Raw genomic sequence first — 20,050 nt, 5'->3', positions numbered from 1 at the left:
CAGTATTTATATGGCTAATCCAGTTAAATCTCTTGACAATTGTAACCCCCAGGATGTTGACAGTGGGGGATTCAGCGATGGTAATGCTGTTGAATGTCAAAGGAAGATGGTTAGACTCTCACTTATTGGAGATGGTCTTTGATCCACTTGTGCGCCGCGAATGTTACTTGCCACTTATCAGTCCAAGACTGTGAGATTCAGACCCCGAGTTCTAGACTCCCCAGGTAGCGGAAACATCCTCACAGCATGCACTCTCTTAAACCCCTTAGGAATTTTATATGTTTCAATGAGATCACCTTTCATTCTTCAAATACAGGACAGAAACAAGCCATTCAACCCAACCAGTCCATGCCGACATTTATGCTGCATTCCTCTTGAACTCTTAACAACATAACCCTCTATTACCTTCCCTCTCAAATGTCCCTCCAGCTTCCCCTTAAATGCCTCAACTACTCTCTGTGGTAGTAGGTTCCACATTCTCACCATTCTCTGGGTAAATAAGTTTCTTCTGAATTTCCTATTTGATTTCTTGGTGACTATCTTATATTGACAGCCTCTAGTTTCGCTCTTCACTACAAGTGGAAACAGTCTCTCTGTCCACTTTATCAAAACTTTCCATAATTTTATAGGCCTCTATTAGGCTCCCCCTTACCCTTCTCTTTTCAAGAAAAAAGTAACCCAACCTGTTCATCTTTCACTGATAGGTAAAACCTTGCTGTTCTGGTATCATTCTTGTAAATCTTTTTTGCACCTTTTCCACTGCCTCTATATCCTTTTTATAACATAGCAAGTGGAACTACATACAGTACTCCAAGTATGATCTAACCAAGTTACAAGTTTAGTTTAACTTCTTTACTTTTCAATTCTGTCCCTCTAGAAATAAGCCTGAATGCTTGGTTTGCATTTGTTATGACCTTATGAACCTGTGTTGCAATTTTAGTGATTTGTTATTTGTACTCCTAGATCCCTGTGCTCCTCTCCCCCATTTAGATACTTAGTTTCCAAGTAATACATGACCTCCTTATTTTTCTTACCAAAATGTGATACCTCATGCTTACCTATGTTGAAATTCATTTGCAAATTATATGTCCATTCTCCAAGTTCATTAATGTCTTGTAATTTTTTCAGTATTCCTCAGTATTGACTATCCTTCACAATTTGGTGCTGTCCTCAATTTAGAAATTATGTTTTGATTCCAAAGTCTAAGTTACTAATATAAATTCTGAACAGTAGTGGTCGCAGTACTGAATCTTGTGGGACCCCACATCCCATCTTTTGCCATTCTGAATAGCTACCCTTTACCCCCTACTCTCTGCTTTCTGCCTTTCAGCCAGCTAGCTATCCATTCTACTAATTATCCCCTGACTCCATATGCTGTAATCTTATTCATTAGTCTATTATTTGGTACCTTATCAAAGGCCTTTGGAAATCTAGATATATTACATCCACTGCAGTAAAAATGTCAACTCTCTCTTGTTACCTCTTCACTGAATTAAGTGATGTTGGTCAAGCAAGGCTTTCCCTTTTGAAATCCATGTTGATTTTACATTATTATGCTTTTGGTTTGTAGGGGCTGGATTTTATAAGCTCTCCACTGATCTTTGCGGTGAGCTTCAAAAATGGCAGCCTGTCAAAGAGCTGTATAACTCGATGACTCTAAGAAGTTAGATTGACTGGTGTATAGTTCCCATGACATGTTCCATCTCCTTTAAGTATAGATGTGGGCGGCACAGTGGCGCAGTGGTTAGCACTACAGCCTCACAGCTCCAGGGACCCGGGTTCGATTCTGGGTACTGCCTGTGTGGAGTTTACAAGTTCTCCCTGTGTCTGCGTGGGTTTTCTCCGGGTGCTCCGGTTTCCTCCCACAAGCCAAAAGACTTGCAGGTTGGTAGGTAAATTGGCCATTATAAATTGTCACTAGTATAGATAGGTGGTAGGGAAATATAGGGACAGGTGGGGATGTTTGGTAAGAATATGGGATTAGTATAAATGGGTGGCTGATGGTCGGCACAGACTCGGTGGGCCGAAGGGCCTGTTTCAATGCTGTATCTCTAATCTAATCTAATGTAACATCAGCTGTCCATTAATCCTTTGGTAACACATCTGATTATAACAAATTATTAAATTTATGTGCAATACTGCCTCTGTTATCTCATCCCTAGATTATATTAAAATGCACGGATGCATTCCATCTAGACCAGGGGTTTTATCCTCTTTGAGTTTGATTAGTTTTCATAATATTCATCCCCATATTTGAATTGCGGTTATATCATTTTTAATCTCATCTTCCGATGTCAGAGAATGTTAGCTAAAGTTGAAGCTTATGGAATTGAGGGCAAATTATTGACCTGGTTAGGAGACTGGCTGAGCAGCAAGAGACAGGGAGCAGGGATAATAGGCCGATACTCTAATTGGCAGGATGTAACTAGTGACATCCTGCAAGAATCTGTGTTGGGGCCTCAACTATTCATCATATTAATAACTTAGAAGACAGGACTGATATTTCAAGTTTGCCAATGACACAAAGACAGGCAGCATGGTATATTTAGATTTTCAGAAAACTTTTGATAAGGTCCCATACAAGAGGTTGGGAAACAAAATTAGAGTATGTGGGATCAGGGGGAAGAAACTGGCATGGATTGAAAACTGGTTAATTTTTTTTATTCAATCATGGGATGTGGGCGTCGTTGGCGAGGCCAGCATTTATTGCCCATCCCTAATTGCCCTTGAGAAGCTGGTGATAAGCGGCCTTCTTGAACCGCTGCAGTCCATGTGAGGTAGGTAAACCCACAGTGTTGTTCCAGGATTTTGACCCAGCGACAGCGAAGGAACGGCGATATAGTCCCAAGTCAGGATGATGCGTGATTTGCAGGGGAACTTGCAGGTGGTGGTGTTCCCATGCATCTGCTGCCCTTGTCCTTCTAGTTGGTAGCGGTTGTGGGTTTGGAAGGTGCTGTCTAAGGAGCCTTGGTGCATTGCTGCAGTGCATCTTGCAGATGGTACACACTGCTGCCACTGTGCGTCGGTGGTGGAGGGAGTGAATGTTTGTGAATGGCGTACCAATCAAGTGGGCTGCTTTGTCCTGGATGGTGTCGAGCTTCTTAAGAGCTGTTGGAGCTGCACCCATCCAGGCAAATGGAGAGTATTCCATCACACTCCTGACTTGTGCCTTGTAGATGGTGGACAAGCTTTGGGGAATCAGGAGATGAGTTACTCGCTGCAGGATTCCTAGCCTCTGACCTGCTCTTGTAGCCACGGTATTTATATGGCTACTCCAGTTCAGTTTCTGGTCAATGGTAGCCCTAGGATGTTGATAGTGGGGGATTCAGCAATGGTAATGCCATTGAATGTCAAGGGGAGATGGTTAGATACTCTCTTGTTGGAGATGGTCATTACCTGGCACTTGTGTGGCACGAATGTTACTTGCCACTTATCAGTCCAAGCCTGGATATTGTCCAGATCTTGCTGCGTTTCTACACGGACTGCTTCAGTATCTGAGGAGTCGCGAATGGTGCTGAACATTGTGCAATCATCAGCGAACATCTGCACTTCTGACCTTACGACTGAAGGAAGGTCATTGATGAAGAAGCTGAAGATGGTTGGGCCTTGGACACTACCCTGAGGAACTCCTGCGGTGATGTCCTGGAGCTCAGATGATTAACCTCCAACAACCACAGCCATCTTCCTTTGCGTTAGGTATGACTCCAACAAGTGGAAAGTTTTCCCCCGATTCCCATTGACTTCAGTTTTGCTCGGGCTCCTTGATGCCATACTCAGTCAAATGCTGCCTTGATGTCAAGGGCAGTTACTCTCACCTCACCTCTTGATTTCAGCTCTTTTGTGCATATTTGAACCAAGGCCGTAATGAGGTCAGGAGCTGAGTGGCCCTGGCGGAACCCAAACTTAGCGTCACTGAGCAGGTTATTGCTAAGCAAGTGCTGCTTGATGGCACTGTTGTTGACACCTTCCATCACTTTACTGATGATTGAGAGTAGACTGATGGGCAGGTAATTGACAGGGTTGGACTTGTCCTGCTTTTTGTGTACAGGACATACCTGGGCAATTTTCCACATTGCCGGGTAGATGCCAGTGTTGTAGCTGTACTGGAACAGCTTGGCTAGGGGCGCGGCAAGTTCTGGAGCACAGAAAATGGACAGAAACAGAGAGTAGGAATAAATGAGTCATTTTCAGGTTGGCAGGCTGGGACTATTGAGGAACCGCAAGGATCAATGCTTGGGCCCCAGCTATTCACAATCGACATCAATAATTTGGGTGTGGGGATTCAATGTAAAATTTCCAAATGACATAAAACTAGGTGGAAGTGCGAGGTGAGAGGAGGATGCAAAGACGCTTCAAGGGGATTTGGAGCGGCTATTCGAGTGGGAAAAAATTTGGCAGATGGAATGCAATGTGGAGAAATGTGAGGTTATCCACTTTGGTAGGAAAAACAGAAATAAAGAGTATTTCTTAAATGGTGAGAGGCTGGGAAGTGTTGAACTTCAGAGGGACTTGAGTGTCCTTGTTCGTGAGTCACTGAAAGTTAACATGCAGGTACAGCAAGCAATTAAGAAGGTAAATGGTATGTTGACCTTTATTACAAGATTTGAGTACTTGAGTAAAGATGTCTTACTGCAATTATGTAGAGCCTTGGTGAGACCGCACCTGCAGTATTGTGTGAAGTTTTGGTCTCCTTTTTTATTTATTTAGAGATACAGCACTGAAACAGACCATCAACCACCCATTTATACTAATCCTACACTAATTCCATATTCCTACCACATCCCCACCTGTCCCTATCACCTACCTATACTAGGGGCAATTTGTAAAGGCCAATCTACCTATCAACCTGCAAGTCTTTGGCATGTGGGAGGAAACCGGAGCACCCGGAGGAAACCCACGCAGACACAGGGAGAACTAGCAAATTCCACACAGGCAGGACCCAGAATTGAACCCGGGTCGCTGGAGCTGTGAGGCTGCGGTGCTAACCACTGCGCCACTGTGCCGCCCTAAGGAAAGATATACTTGCCATAAAGGGAGTGCAACGAAGGTTCACTCAACTAATTACTGGGATGGAGGAATTGTCCTATGAATTGTCCTATGTCTTTATTCTCTGGAGTTTAGAAGAATGAGAGGTGAACTCATTCAACCATACGAAATTCTTACAGGGCACGACAGGGTAGATGCAGGAAGGATGTTTTCCCTGGCTGGGGAGTTTAGAACCAGGGGACACAGTATCAGAATAAGGGCCAGGCCATTTAGGACTGAGATGAGGAGGAATTTCTTTACTCAGAGGGTGGTGAATCTTTGGAATTCTCTGCTCCAGAGGGCTGTAGAGGCTCAGTCGTTAAGTATGCTCAAGACTGGATCGATTGATTTCAACATATTAAAAACATGTCGGCATATGGGGATAGTGCAGGAAAATGTTGAAGTAGAAGATCAGCCACAATCTGATTGAATGGCAGAGTGGGCGCGAAGGGCTGTATGGCCTACTCCTGCTCCTATTCCTTATGTTCCTAAGTTAGGAAACATTTCTACATGCAAAGGATGTAGAAACCCCCTTTGCAAATGGCAGTTGATGCTGGATCAAATGTGAATTTTAAATTTGGGATTGATAAATTTCTGTTAACCAAAGGTTATGGACAAAGGTGGCTGTATGGGCATAGGTCACAAATCAGCCATGACCTCAGTGACTGGCAGAACAGGCTCAAGGGACTAAATGGCCAACTCCTAGGGGCAGATGGTGACGTAGTGGTAATGTTACTGGACTAGTAATCCAGAGGCCCAGACTAATGCCCTGGGGACATGGGTTCAAATCCCACCAGGGCAGCAGGTGGAATTTAAATTCATTTAATTATAAAAAAAATTTAGAATTGCAAGTTTGTCTCAGTAATGGTGTCATGAAATGATCAAAGTTCAACTGTCAACTATCTGGTTCACCAATGTCTTTTAGGGAAGGAAATCTGCAGTCCTTACCTGGTCTGGCCTACATTTCACTCCAGACCCATAGCAATGTGATTGGACAACATCCAGGCTTGGGCATATAAGTGGCAAGTAACATTTGTGCCACACAAGTGCCAGGCAATGACCATCTCAAACAAGAGAGAATTTAACCATCTCCCCTTGATGTTCAATGGCATTACCATTGCCACATCCCCCACTATCAGCCTCCTGGGGGTTACCATTGACCAGAAACTGAACAGAGCCAGCCACATAAATGCCGTGGCTACAAGAGTAGGTCAGAGGCTGGGAATTCTGCGGTGAGTAACTTAACTCCTGTCTCCCCAGTGCTTGTCCACCATCTACGAGGCACAAGGCAGGAGTATGATGGAATACTCTCCACTTGCCTGGATGGGTGCAGCTCCAACAACACTCAAGAAGCTTGACACTATCCAGGACAAAGCAGCCCGCCTGATTGGTACCCCATCCACCACTTTCAACATACACTCCCTTCATCACTGACACACAGTGGCAGCAGTGTGTACCATCTACAAGATACACTGCAGCAACTCACCAAGTCTCCTTCAACAGCACCTTCCAAACCTGCGATCTCTACCACCTAGAAGGACAAGCGCAGCAGATGAATGGGAACACCACCAATCCATACACCATGCTGACTTGGAACTATTATGCTGTTCCTCCACTGTTGCTGGGTCGAAATCCTGGAACTCCCTTCCGAACAGCACTGTTGGTGTACCTACACCCCAAGGACAGCAGCAGTTCAAAAAGGCAGCCCACCACCATCTTCTCAAGGGCAATTAGGAATGGGCAATAAATGTTGGCCTCGTCAGTGACGCCCACATCGCATGAAAGAATAAAAACAATTAGTAGCTGCTTTCTACTAGAAATCCTATTAACGTAAGGACCAATTTCCTCAAAAGGCTAATGTTCCACTTTAGTTCTCCCCCTCACCCTGTAGATTAAGATCCATGCCAAAGTGTATATGGAATGAATGAGTGAGAAAAAATAGTTTTCTGGAGTGTTCTCACCTGTGCTGAAAATCCACAGAAAAATCCATACCAAAAGTGAACGAGTGTGAAGGCAAAATTTTTATAGAAGAAGTAACTGAGAAATCTGCTCATGCGAAGATACGACCATCTTCCATGGACCAATAACAGACGCTGGAGATAACGAAACTGAGCAAATGAGAAATCGCTTGAAAGGACAGCCTGTGTGCCTTCCTCGCCACTTATACCAACTCCAATGTGAGCAGCTGTAGGAATATGAATTAAACATTATTTAAATAACTTTACATCTTTAAAAAGACTATGGAACAATATTGAAGCAAGAATGGGAGAAGAGTGAATAACCAACCAGAGTATCATGAATCAGAATCTCTGCAATAACTAACCTCTCTCACATCGGGGTGTTCCTCTAAAATGCACAAGAAAAGTTCAGGCTTTCCTTGCCCCAGACTCCCCGCTTCCTGAATCAAGATCCTCTTGAAACCCCCTCACAATGACTTACCCAAGTGCTTTGGAGTGTTCCTTCGGTCCCAGCTGATGGTCTCCAGCCACCTGAAATTACACGCTAGCCCTCCGGGCAGCTGTCGCTTCCTGCCCATTTTTGGTGGGCAGCTGTCCATGGGCAGACAGTTAAAGTTTGGGAATTAACAAAAGATTACCATGGCCTTGCACTGTCAAGGTCGGAGAGCTTGGCGCTTGTGTCAATGCAAAAGGCCGAACGTCCATTTCAGGCACATGCCATAGATGGCTCTCGAATTCCTTTACCATTATAAAGAACTTGATTAGGTCACCGCTCAACAATCTAAACTCAAGGTAAAACAAAACCCTGTTCAAGCAATCTCTTCTCATGATTTAACCCTTTAAACCCTGATATAATTCTGGTGAATCTGCACTGAACCCCTTCCAATCTGCCCGAAGGTTTGGTGCCCAAAAATAAACAGTGCTACAGATAGGATCTGACCAAGGCTCTGTACAACTGAGCCATCACTTCCTCACTTTTGTACTCCCTCACCCCCTGAAATATACGCCAACATTCCTTTAGCTTTTTGTACCTGTGCACAATGGCAAAAAAAATGACAAGTAAAGAAGTTATGCTAAACTCGTATCGAAGCTTGGTTAGACCAAACCTGGAGTACTGCAAACAATTCTAATGTAAAAGATATAGCGACACTGGAGAGGTCTGCAAAAAAATTAACAACGATGATACCATAGAGCCATTGAAATGTTACAGCACAGAAGGAGGCCATTCAATCCATCGTGTCTGCGCCGGCTGAAAAAACTAACCGCCCAATCTAATCCCACCTTCCAGCACCTGGTCCGTAGATGTGCAGGTTATAGCACTTCAGGTACCAGAAATGCGGGAGTTACCTATCAGGAAAGGATGAATAGGCTGGGTCTCTCACCTCTTGAAAAGAGAAGGCTGAGGGGTGATCTCATAGAGGTCTTTAAAATTATGAAAAGTTTTTATAGAGTAGACAGAGAGAGAATGTTTCCACTGATGGGGAAGAGCAAAACTAGAGGCTATCAATATAAGATAGCCAGCAAGAAATCAAATAGGGAATTCAGAAGAAACTACTTCAGCCTAGAGAGTGGTGAGAATGTGGAACTTGCTACCACAGGGAGCAGCTGAAGGGAATAATATAGATGCATTTAAGGGGAGGTTAGATAAGTATTTGAGAGAGAAGGGAATTGAAGGTTTTGCTGGTAGAGTTAGAAAAGGAAGGACGGGAGGAGGCTCAAGTGGAGAATAAACACCAACGTGGACTGAACGGGTTGAATGGCACATTTACAATCCAAAAGCACAATTCCTAAAAGTAGCATGCTTTGGAAAATTATGACTAATGCATCTTCAATTTCCTCCCCTATTTTGTTTAATACCCTGGCGTGGAAATTATTAGGTTCCGGAGATTTGTTTATTCTTAATTCCCATTGTTTTCTCCATTTCTTCTACCATTTTTCAAACTTATATTAAATCCTCTTAGTTCCTCCCTGGTTTAAGGTTTGAGTAGTCTACAGAGAAAGGAAAAAACAAGTTTAGAGCAAGTAAACACAAAGATAAGAACTTCAAATTTGAAGCAATTAAGGACTGAGAACCAATGTAGGTCAGCCGGAACAGCGGTTGTAGGCAAGTGGAATTTACTCCCGAAATACTGGCCACCTAAATTGTAGTGTCTGTCAGCGACCTTTCTTGCTGCCCCAGCACTGCCCCGCAACTGCCTTGTGCTAGAATGTTGATGACTTTCAAAGATAGAGTCATAGAGTCATACAGCACAGAAACAGGCCCTTCGGCCCATCGTGTCTGTGCCGGCCATCAGGCACCTACCTATTCTAATCCCATTTTCCAGCACTTGGCCCGTAGACTAGCATGCTATGGCATTTCAGGTGCTCATCTAAATACTTCTCAAATGTTGTTCTTACCTCTACCACCTCTTCAAGCAGTGCGTTCCAGATTCCAACCACCCTCTGGGTGAAATTGTTTTTCCTCAAATCCCCTCTAAACCTCCTGCCCCTTACCTTAAATCTATGCCCCCTGGTTATTGACCCCTCCGCTAAGGGAAAAAGTTTCTTCCTATCTAATCTATCAATGCCCCTCATAATTTTGTATACCTCAATCATGTCCCCCCTCAGCCTTCTCTGTTCCAAGGAAAACAACCCTAGCCTTTTCAGTTTCTCTTCATAGCTGAAATGCTCCAGCCCAGGCAACATCTTGGTGAATCTCCTCTGCACCCTCTCCAGTGCAATCACAACCTTCCTATAGTGTGGTGCCCAGAACTGTATACAGTACTCCAGCTGTGGTCTAACTAGTGTTTTATACAGCTCCATCCTAACCTCCCTGCTCTTATAGTCTATGCCTCGGCTAATAAAGGCAAGTATCCCATATGCCTTCCTAATAACCACCTTATCTACCTGTGCTGCTGCCTTCAGTGATCTATGGATAAGTACACCAAGGTCCCTCTGACCTCTGTACTTCCTAGGATCCTACCATCCACTATTTATTCCCTTGCCTTGTTAGTCTTCCCAAAATGCATCACCTCACACTTCTCAGGATTAAATTCCATTTGCCACTGCTCCGCCCCTCTTACCAGCCCATCTATATCGTCCTGTAAGCTAAGGCTTTCCTCCTCACTATTTACGACACCACCAATTTTCGTGTCATCTGCAAACTTACTGATCATACTTCCTATATTCATGTCTAAATCATTAATGTACACTACAAACAGGAAGGGTCCCAGCACCGATCCCTGCGGTACACCACTGGTCACAGGCTTCCACTCGCAGAAACAACCCTCGACCATCACCCTCTGCCTCCTAAGCCAATTTTGGATCCAATTTGCCAAATTGTCCTGGATCCCATGGGCTCTTACCTTCTTAACCAATCTCCCATGCGGGACCTTATCAAAAGCCTTAGTGAAGTCCATGTAGACTACATCAGCTGCTTTATCCTCATCTACACATCTAGTTACCTCCTCGAAAAATTCAATCAAGTTAGTTAGACAACATCTCCCCCTGACAAAGCCATTCTGACTATCCCTGATTAATCCCTGCCTCTCCAAGTGGAGATTAATCCTGTCCCTCAGAATTTTTTCCAATAGTTTCCCAACCACTGATGTTAGACTCACCGGCCTGTAATTACCTGGTTTATCCTTGCTACCCATCTTGAATAATGGTGCCTCATTCGCTGTCCTCCAGTCCTCTGGTACCTCTCTTGTGGCCAGAGAGGATTTGAAAATTTGTGTCAGAGCCCCTGCTATCTCCTCCCTTGCCTCACATAACAGGCTGGGATACATCTCATCTGGGCCTGGGGATTTATCCACTTTTAAGCCCGCTAAAACTGCTAATACTTCCTCTCTTTCAATGCTAATTTATTCAAGTATATCACAATCCCCCTCCCTGATTTCTACACCTACATCGTCCTTCTCCATAGTGAACACAGATGAAAAGTAATCATTTAAAACCTCACCTATATCCTCCGGTTCCACACACAGATTGCCACTTTGGTCCCTAATGGGTCCTACTCTTTCCCTGCTTATCCTCTTGCCCTTAATATACTTGGAAAATGCCTTAGGATTTTCCTTTATATTTCCCGCCAGTGTTTTTTCGTGTCCCCTCTTCGTTCTCCTAATTACTTTTTTAAGTACCCCCCTACACTTTCTATACTCTTCTAGGGCCTCCGTTGTTTTCAGTGCTCTGAATCTGCCATAAGCCTCCTTTTTTTTCCTGTTCCAATCCTCTATATCCCTTGACATCCGGGGTTCCCTGGACTTGTTGGTCCGACCCTCCACTTTAACGGGTACATGTTGGCTCTGAACTCTATTTCCTCTTTGAATGACTGCCACTGGTCTGATGCAGACTTTCCTACAAGTAGCTGCTCCCAGTCCACTTTGGCCAGATCCTGTTTTATCATATTGAAATCGGCCTTCCCCCAATTCAGTACCTTTATTTCTGGTCTGTCTTTGTCCTTTTCCATAACTACCTTAAATCTTACAGAGTTATGGCCACTATCCCCGAAATGCTCCTCCAATGCCACTTCTACCACTTGTCTAGCTTCATTCCCTCGGATTAGGTCCAGTACTGCCCCTTCTCTTGTCGGGCTTTCTACACACTGGCTCTAAAAGCTCTCCTGTATGCCCTTTAAGAATTCCGCCCCCTTTAAGCCTTTTGCACTAAGATTATCCCAGTTGATATTTGGGAAGTTGAAATACCCTACTATTATTACCTTATTATTTTTACACCTCTCTGAGATTTGCCTACATATTTGCTCCTCTATCTCTCCCTGACTGTTTGGAGGCTTGTAGTACACTCCCAGCCAAGTGATTGCCCCTTTTTGTTTTTAAGTTCTACCCATATGGCCTCATTTGAGGAACCTTCTAAGATATCATTCCTTCTTACTGCAGTAATTGACTCCTTGATCAACAGTGCAATACCGCTTCCTCTTTTATCCATGGTTTCTAGTGCATTTGAGCAAGGTAAACACTACCAGAACATCTTTGTCAGTTGCTACGACCTTTCTGGGGAAAGAGGATGTATCCCTGAGTTATCTGAGAAACTTGACCAAGGCTAGGCTAAAGGATTTGGCAGAATTGTTGATGTTACAGTTAAAACCAAGAGTTAAGAAAGCAGACATAATTGCAGTCGTAGAATAGCATTTGCAATTAGAAGAAGGCAAACCACATGATAGTACAGTTGAATTAGCTAAAATTCTATTGCAGATGAGGCAGCTAAACTTGACAAAGAAAAATAAAAATAAATAGCATTGGAAAAACTTAAGCTTGAATTTCAAAGAGAAAGTGAGAGAAGGAAGGGAATTCGAATTAAAAAAGATGGAACCAAAGCAAAGGGGTAGGCGTGACTCCAGTGAAAACTTTGGTGGGGAAAGATCTGACTCCAGTCCAGGACCCAGTGGAGAGCTGTTTAAATTTGTACAAGCCCTCCTGAAATTTGAGGAAAGGGACTTAGAAGCATTTTTCATTTCTTTTGAAAAGATAGCCAGACAGATGAAGTGACCAAAAGAAAGCTTATACAAAGCAGGTTGATGTGCAGAGTTCATGAAGTTTATGCCATGTTTTCTGAGGAGCCTTCTTCAGATTATGAGATGGCAAAAAAGGCTATGCTTGCAGCTTATATGTTGGTCCCTGAAGCTTACTGGTAGACATTTCGTAGACAGTCTGGACAGACTTATACAGAATTTGAGAGGGTAACTAATTTTGATAGTTGCATGCGGGCACTAAAGGTAGAGGCCATGTATGAGAACCTTAGGGAACAATTCTCCTGGAAGAATTTAAAAATTCACAATCTCCGTTAGTAAGAACCCATGTAGAGAACCAGAAAGTTTTAACAGCCAGACAGGCAGCGGAAATTGCTGATGATTACAAGCTTGTTTACAAGCTTTTGTCCGTCGCCCCACAAACCCGAGGATAGGTGGGAGGGTGAAAGGAAGGCAAGTAGCTGGGGAGAAGAAGGGACAGCTGGGAACGCCCTGGGATCTCCTCCTCAGGCCAGAAAGGAAGATGCTTAGGGTGGAAGTGAGGTCTGCAAGCCTAAGTGTTACCATTACCACAAGGTGGGACACCTTTGTGCAGAATGCTGGAAATTGCCGGGTAAACCCATGGGACTTATTGGGGTACATAAAGCCAATGCAGAAAAAGAGGCCCTGACTGAGAGTACAATAGATTAGGCTGTAGCTCTGACTGCAGCTGTAAGGCCAAGTACAAAAACCACTGTGAGCACAGGGGTCATGAGTAAGATACCTAAGAGTTATAGGGAATTCTTGTCACAAGGTAAAGTAACTCCTTATCCCTCAAGTGAGGCAGGTAAACCTATAGTTATTCTTAGGGATACAGGAGCCATCCAAACTCTTTTGCTGGGAAAAGGCATAACCTTTCCACCAGAGAGCGCACCAAATGCCAAGGTTTTAGTGAATGGTATTGGCGGAGAGTATATACCCATACCTTTGTATCGGGTGCACCTAGAGTGTGACCTAATATCTGGAACGGTAACTGTAGGAGTTATCCATAGTTGGCCAGTAGGTGGAGTTGACCGACTGCTGGGGAAGGATTTGGCTGGAGCAAAGGTAGTAGCTTCCCCAGTAGTCACGGAAAAAACAATTGAAGTCAAAGACAATTGCAGGAAAAGGTTCTAGGAAATTTTCCTTCATGTGTAGTGACCCGAGCAATGGCTAAACAAATTCCAATGTCGGAGGTAAAATTGGCACCACAGTCAGGTAGTTGAATATCTGAAACTTTCTTTGGGGATTAGGATAATCCGAAGGAAATGTTCAGTAAATCTTCTCTGATCAAGGTTCAGCAAGCCAATGTAGAGTTAAATAATGTGGCACAATCAGCTCTAACTGAAGCAGAGGCAAAGGGAGTTCCAGAAGGCTACAATATTAAAAATGGGATTCTGATGAGGAAGTGGAAACCTCCTCACAGACCTGTGGACGAAGAATGGACTGTATTTCACCAGATAGTGGTACTGCCAAAGTATCGCCGGGGACTATTAAGGATAGCCCATGAAATTCCTGTGGAGGGACATGAGGGGATCCGGAAGACCCAATCATGTATAGGTCGACGTTTACTGGCCAGGTCTTTCCAAGGACATGGTGCAGTTTTGTAAAACGTGCCATACATGCCAGATTATGGGAAAACCGCAACCTGCCATAAAACTGGCACCTCTAATTCCCATACCAGTTTTTGGGAAACATTTAGTAGGGTGTTAGTAGACTGTGTAGGCCCTTTACCGAAAACCATAGAACCATAGAAAAATTATGGCACAAGAGGAGGCCATTCAGCCCGTTGTGTCCGTGCTGGCCGAAAAAATTAGCCGCCCAATCTAATCCCAGCTTCCAGCACCTGGTCCATAGCCTTGCCAGTTACAGCACTTTAGGTGCATGTCCAGGTACCCTTTAAAAGAACTGAGGGCTTCTGTGTCCACCACCGTTCCTGGCAGTGAATTCCAGACACCCACCACCCTCTGGGTGAAAATTTTTTTCCTCATGTCCACTCTAATCTTTCTACCAATCACCTTAAATCTGTGCCCTGGTAATTAACCTCTAGGGGAAACAGGTCCTTCCTGTCTACTCTATCTAGGCCCCTCATAATTTTGTACACCTCAATTAAGCCACCCCTCAGCCTCCTCTGTTCTGAGGAAAACTACTCCAGCCTATCCAATCTTTCCTCATAGCCCTGGCAACATTCTTGTAAATCTCCTCTGTACTCTCTCCAGAGCAATTATGTCTTTTCTGTAATGTGGTGATCAGAACTGCACACAATACTCCAGCTGTGGCCTAACCAGTGTTTTATACAGTTCCAGCATTACATCCCTGCTTTTGTATTCTATACCTCGGCCAATAAAGGAAAGCATTCCATATGCCTTCTTCACCACTCTATCTACCTGTTCTGCCATCTTCAGGGACGTGTGGACATGCACTCCAAGGTCTCTCACTTCTTCTATCCCTCTCAATATCCTCCCAAAAGCGGGACACCAATATATACTTACTATCATGGATATGGCTACTCGGTTCCCAGAAGTCATCCCTTGAGAACAATTTCTGCTAAGGTAGTAGTAGAGAAGTTAACCCAGTTCTTCACTAGATATGGATTACCGACTGAGATTCAGTTGGATCAAGGTTCCAATTTTATGACTAAAAATTTTCAGGAAGTTATGGGTAATTTGGGTATAACACAGTTAAAGTCTTCAGCATACCACCCACAGACACAAGGGACTTTAGAAAGGTACCATCAGACCCTCAAAACGATGATCAGGTCAGATTGTCATGAATATCCCCATGATTGGGATAAAGGGCTAGAATTTCGTTTGTTTGTCACTAGGGATTCACCGAATGAGTCTACAGATTTTAGTCCTTTTGAATTAGTTTATGGACATGAGATAAGAGGTCCTCTAAAACTAATTAAAGGTTTTTAGAACAGAGGGATGAATCTTCTGTGCTAGATTATGTATCCATCTTCCAGGAACGGCTCACGAGAGCCTGCAAAGTGACTCAGGAACAGCTTAAAGCTTCCCAAACAACTATGAAAAAATGGGCAGACAAGCATGCCAAGACTCGAACATTTCAACCAGGGGATGCGGTATTAGTATTCCTGCCTTTATAGTGGTCCATTTAAAGTGGTCAAAATTATTTGATTGACACTCCAGATTGCCAGACAAAGAATCAGCTGTGTCATATCAATATGTTGAAATAATATAATCGCCGGGAGGAGGATAAGCAAGCACAGATATGTCAGGTAGTAGGGACAGTGAAGGATGAAAGGGAGAGAGAGGATGAGGCCGAAGGAGGCCTAGACAATTCTCAAATTGAACCTCCTACTATCCGGTTAGCTAATACTGAATTGTCAGGGAGACTGGACACTATGCTTTCCTATTTAGATGCAGAACAACGAGAAGACCTAAAAAGGTTCCTCAAAACATTTAAAAGAGTCTATAATGATAAATCAGGATGTACAACCTCCGCCACACATGATGTGGATGTAGGGGAATCCTTTTCTATAAAACAGCATCCTTATTGCTTAAGTCCAGAGAAACAGGCCCAGGTAAAAGCAGAAATCCGATATACTCTGGAAAACCACCTAACTGAACCCAGTCAAAGCAGCTCGAGTTCCCGAGCGGTGTTAGTGCCTAAACCTGACAGTTCAACCAGACTTTGTATAGACTACAGAAAGGTTAGTGCAGTAACAAAGGCAGACTCCTACCCAATTACGTGCTTGGAAGACTGTATTGACTGAGTAGGCAGTGTCACGTTTCCTGTAAAAATAGATTTGTTAAAGGAATACTGGCACGTTCCTTTAACACCCCGAGCTAAAGCAATTTCGGCCTTTGTCACACTAAACGTCTTTTCCAATGCCGAGTGATGTCATTCGGGCTAAAAGATGCCCCAGCCACTTTTCAGAGACTAATGAACCAAGTGGTAGCCAGTATTCCTAACTGTGTGGTTTATCTTGATGATATGCTGGTATTCAGTGACGCTGGGAAGGACCACTTGGAACAACTAGAAGTTCTGTTTAGAAAATTACAATCGGCTGATTTAGTGATAAACCTTGCCAAAAGTGAATTTGCAAAAGCAAGAGTAACCTACCTCGGGCATATAGTAGGGCAAGGATAAGTGTTTCCAAGAACAGCAAAAGTACAAGCATTGGTGGAGTTCCCTACCCCTAAAGACTAAACGTGAAACCATTAGGTTTTTGGGGACGTGTGGTTTCTACCGCAAGTTTGTACCAAATTTTAGTACTTTAGCTGCTGCACTGACAGATTTGCTACAAAAAAAGAAAACCAAGGTAGTGTGGTCAGGAGAGTGCCAAGCATCTTTTGACAGGCTGAAAGCCATTTGGATTAATGAACCCGTGCTGGCTGCTTCAAATTTCACTAATTTCCCTTCAAGGTGGCAATTGATGTGAGTGACCTGGGGATCGGTGTAGTCCTGTTACAAGACGACGAATCAGGCATAGAAAGACCTGTGGGATACTTTTCCAAAAAGCTAAATCGACACCAAAAAAGATATTCAACAGTGGAAGAAGAAACCCGAGGCTTATTACCAGCTCTTCAGCATTTTGAGGTCTGTGTCCACAACAACTATAGAGAGACACTGGCTTTGTCAGAGGGAGATGGTGTTTAACAAACTTGATTGAATTTTTCGAGGAGGTGACTAGATGTCTAGATGAGGGAAAGGCTGTTGATGTAGTCTACATGGACTTCAGTAAGGCTTTTGATAAGGTCCCGCATTGGACATTGGTTAAGAAGGTAAGAGCCCACGGGATCTAGGGCAATTTGGCAAATTGGATCCAAAATTGTCTTCGTGGCAGGAGGCAGAGGGTGATGATCGAGGGTTGTTTTTGCGAGTGGAAGCCTGTGACCAGTGGTGTACTGCAGGGATCGGTGCTGGGACCCTTGCTGTTTGTAGTGTACATTAATGATTTATATGTGAATATATGAGGTATGATCAGTAAGTTCGCAGATGATTACAGGACGATATAGATGGGCTGGTTAAGATGGGCGGAGCAGTGGCAAATGGAATTTAATCCTGAGAAGTGTGAGGTGATGCATTTTGAGTGGGCTAACAAGGCAAGGGACTATACAATGGATACTAGGAAGTACAGAGGGTCAGAGGGACCTTGGCATACTTGTCCATATATCACTGAAGGCAGCAACATAGGTAGATAAGGTGGTTAGGAAGGCATATAGGATACTTGCCTTTATTAGCCGAGGCACAGAATATAAGAGCAGGGAGGTTATGATGGAGCTGTATAAAACACGTTAGGTCACAGCTGGAGTACTGTCTACAGGTCTGGTCACTGCACTATAGGAAGGATGTGATTGCACTGGAGAATGTGCAGAGGAGATTTAGCAGGATGTTGCCTGGGCTGTAAGTAATTAGATGTGCACTTGAAACGTCATAGCATACAAGGCTACTGGAAAATGGGATTAGAATAGATAGGTGCTTGATGGCCGGCACAGACACGATGGGCTGAAGGGCCTGTTTCTGTGCTGTATAACTCTATGACTCTATACTGATCCTAACCCCCTAGCCTTTGTGGAAAAACTCAAAAACTAGCATGTCAGGCTATTCTAATGGAGTTTATTATTGCAACCTTATCACTGAAAGATTATCCACATTGCAGGAAAAAAAATGCAATTGCAGATGCTTTGTCTAGGATTTAACTTTGCTTTGAGTTATCTGAGTGCAGAGATGGTACAAAGCAGAACTGTATTAGCTACAGGTAAAGAGTGAATGAGTATGAGTGTCAAAATGTGTTTTCAAATATTTTTCATCTTCTGTTTCTTTACCCACTCTTAGTAATGAAACGCATTTGAAAATGACATTTCATACCTCCAAGGATGGAGGTGTTATGACATAATTTTCTAGATCTTTGTTACGTATGGGCTGAATTTTACTGGCTCCTCAATGCCGCGGTTTGTAGCGCGGGGGCTGGTAAAATGCTGTGGGGAGAGGCCCACCTCCACCCGCAAGGTCGAGACGGGCCCGCCGCATTTTACCAGTGGCGGGGAGACCTCATTGCGGCGCCCCACCCCCCCACCACACGGTGGCAGCACCACAATTAGCATATGGTAATGATTATTTACCTTTGCTGATTATGTAGCCCGCCGCCTCTCCACCGACACTCCTGGATTTTTCGTTGAACGGGCGGCCGTCATGTGCCGTTCCGTTCACAATCTGAAAAGTCGGCGGGTCCTCACTGCATTCCAGAAGGGAGGAGGGAGGCGGGATACACAGGGGTTTAACTCTGCATTCTTAAAGAGGAGGGAGGGAGGGATACATAGGGGTCTAACTCTGCATTCATAAAGGGAGGAAGGAGGGGGAGATGCACAGGGGTCTGACTCTGCATTCTTAAAGGGAGGAGGGAGGGGGGATACACAGGGGTCTAACTCCGCATTCTTAAAGGGAGGGGAGTATGCAGGGGTCTAACTCTGCATTCCTAAAGGGAGGAGGGGGGGATACACAGGGGTCGCATTCTGCATTCTGAAAAGGAGGGGGTCTGGGATTACTGGAGAGAAAGCTGTGCTGGCATGAAGGGAGGTACCATGTACCATCCCTCCGTTAACAGTGTATGCTCTGTGTTTGTGAGGGGACAATGGCACACTAGGCACCCTGTATGTGGGGAGGGTACCAGAAAGGGCAGGAGCATTAAGGTGTTATGGATGGTGTGGGCAATCGATTCAGCTGGTCGATTCTTGATGTGGTCATGTTTTGCCACCCTGAGTGTTGGCCAAGATGGGCAATGCCATGGCACACCACATAATTGATCCAGGAAAGCAGATGATGTACCTGCCAACACCAATCCATGCCCTGTTAGGAACCTTCGAATACATGCAGGGTTCAACTTTATTTATCACATGGAAATAGGCATGACTCATTGTGTGATCCTCTGCACATGAGGATCTGTATCCGCCAGAGGCAATATCAGCAGGCAGGTGTGATCCACGTAGAGGCCGCCAGTCGTGAGCAGCAGTCCCCAACGAGAGCCCGCCATTACGGTTGCCGTGCATCTACAGGCCCCAAATGACTTGCCATCGGATGTCAGAGCACCAGTGTCAGAGGAGATTGCGCATATAGAGAGGATGGTGACACGTCTCAGTGCCCTGCTCAAGGATGACCTGCAGCTCATGGGCTCCGGTGGACATCCCATGCCTTTGTTCCTCATAGTGGCAGCGGTTCTCAAGCCTGATGCCTCTGCAGCCTTTTAGGGGCCTACCAGAGACCTTTGTGGGGTCACACAGTCAGCAGTGCACCACTGCATCAGGGAGGTCACCAATGCTTTGCACCGGAGGGCCAGTGAGGATGTCCGCTTCAGGACAGAGTCTCATAGCCAGGGCCAGAGGGCCATTGGTTCTGGCACCATTGCCAGAGAACCATAGGTTATAATGTTCATTGACTGCACTCATGTGGCCGTCAGGCCTACTGCCAGGTTACCACCTGCAGACATCACCATTAAAGGAGCCCTCTCAATCTAGGTGAAGCTGGTATGTGAACACCGCAGATGCTTGCAGCGAATGTGTGACCACTTCTCAGGCAGCTGTCATGACACCTGGGTCTTGCACCAGTCCCGGCTGCCACCGCT

At 44.6% G+C, this 20,050-nt stretch overlaps 1 protein-coding gene across 1 annotated transcript in view; it reads right to left on the bottom strand.

Annotated features, from left to right (window-relative positions):
- LOC137370639 (probable phospholipid-transporting ATPase IM) overlaps nt 1-20,050 on the bottom strand; it is a 440,540-nt gene that overhangs the window by 42,735 nt on the left and 377,755 nt on the right. The window contains exon 23 of the mRNA XM_068032731.1: nt 6,987-7,210. Within this exon, the coding sequence (XP_067888832.1) occupies nt 6,987-7,210 (224 nt within the window). The remainder of the gene's footprint in view (nt 1-6,986; nt 7,211-20,050) is intronic.

The sequence above is a fragment of the Heterodontus francisci genome, chromosome 1 (genome assembly GCF_036365525.1).
Source record: "Heterodontus francisci isolate sHetFra1 chromosome 1, sHetFra1.hap1, whole genome shotgun sequence".
NCBI lineage: Eukaryota > Metazoa > Chordata > Chondrichthyes > Heterodontiformes > Heterodontidae > Heterodontus > Heterodontus francisci.
This window is presented reverse-complemented; position numbering and strand designations above follow the sequence as displayed.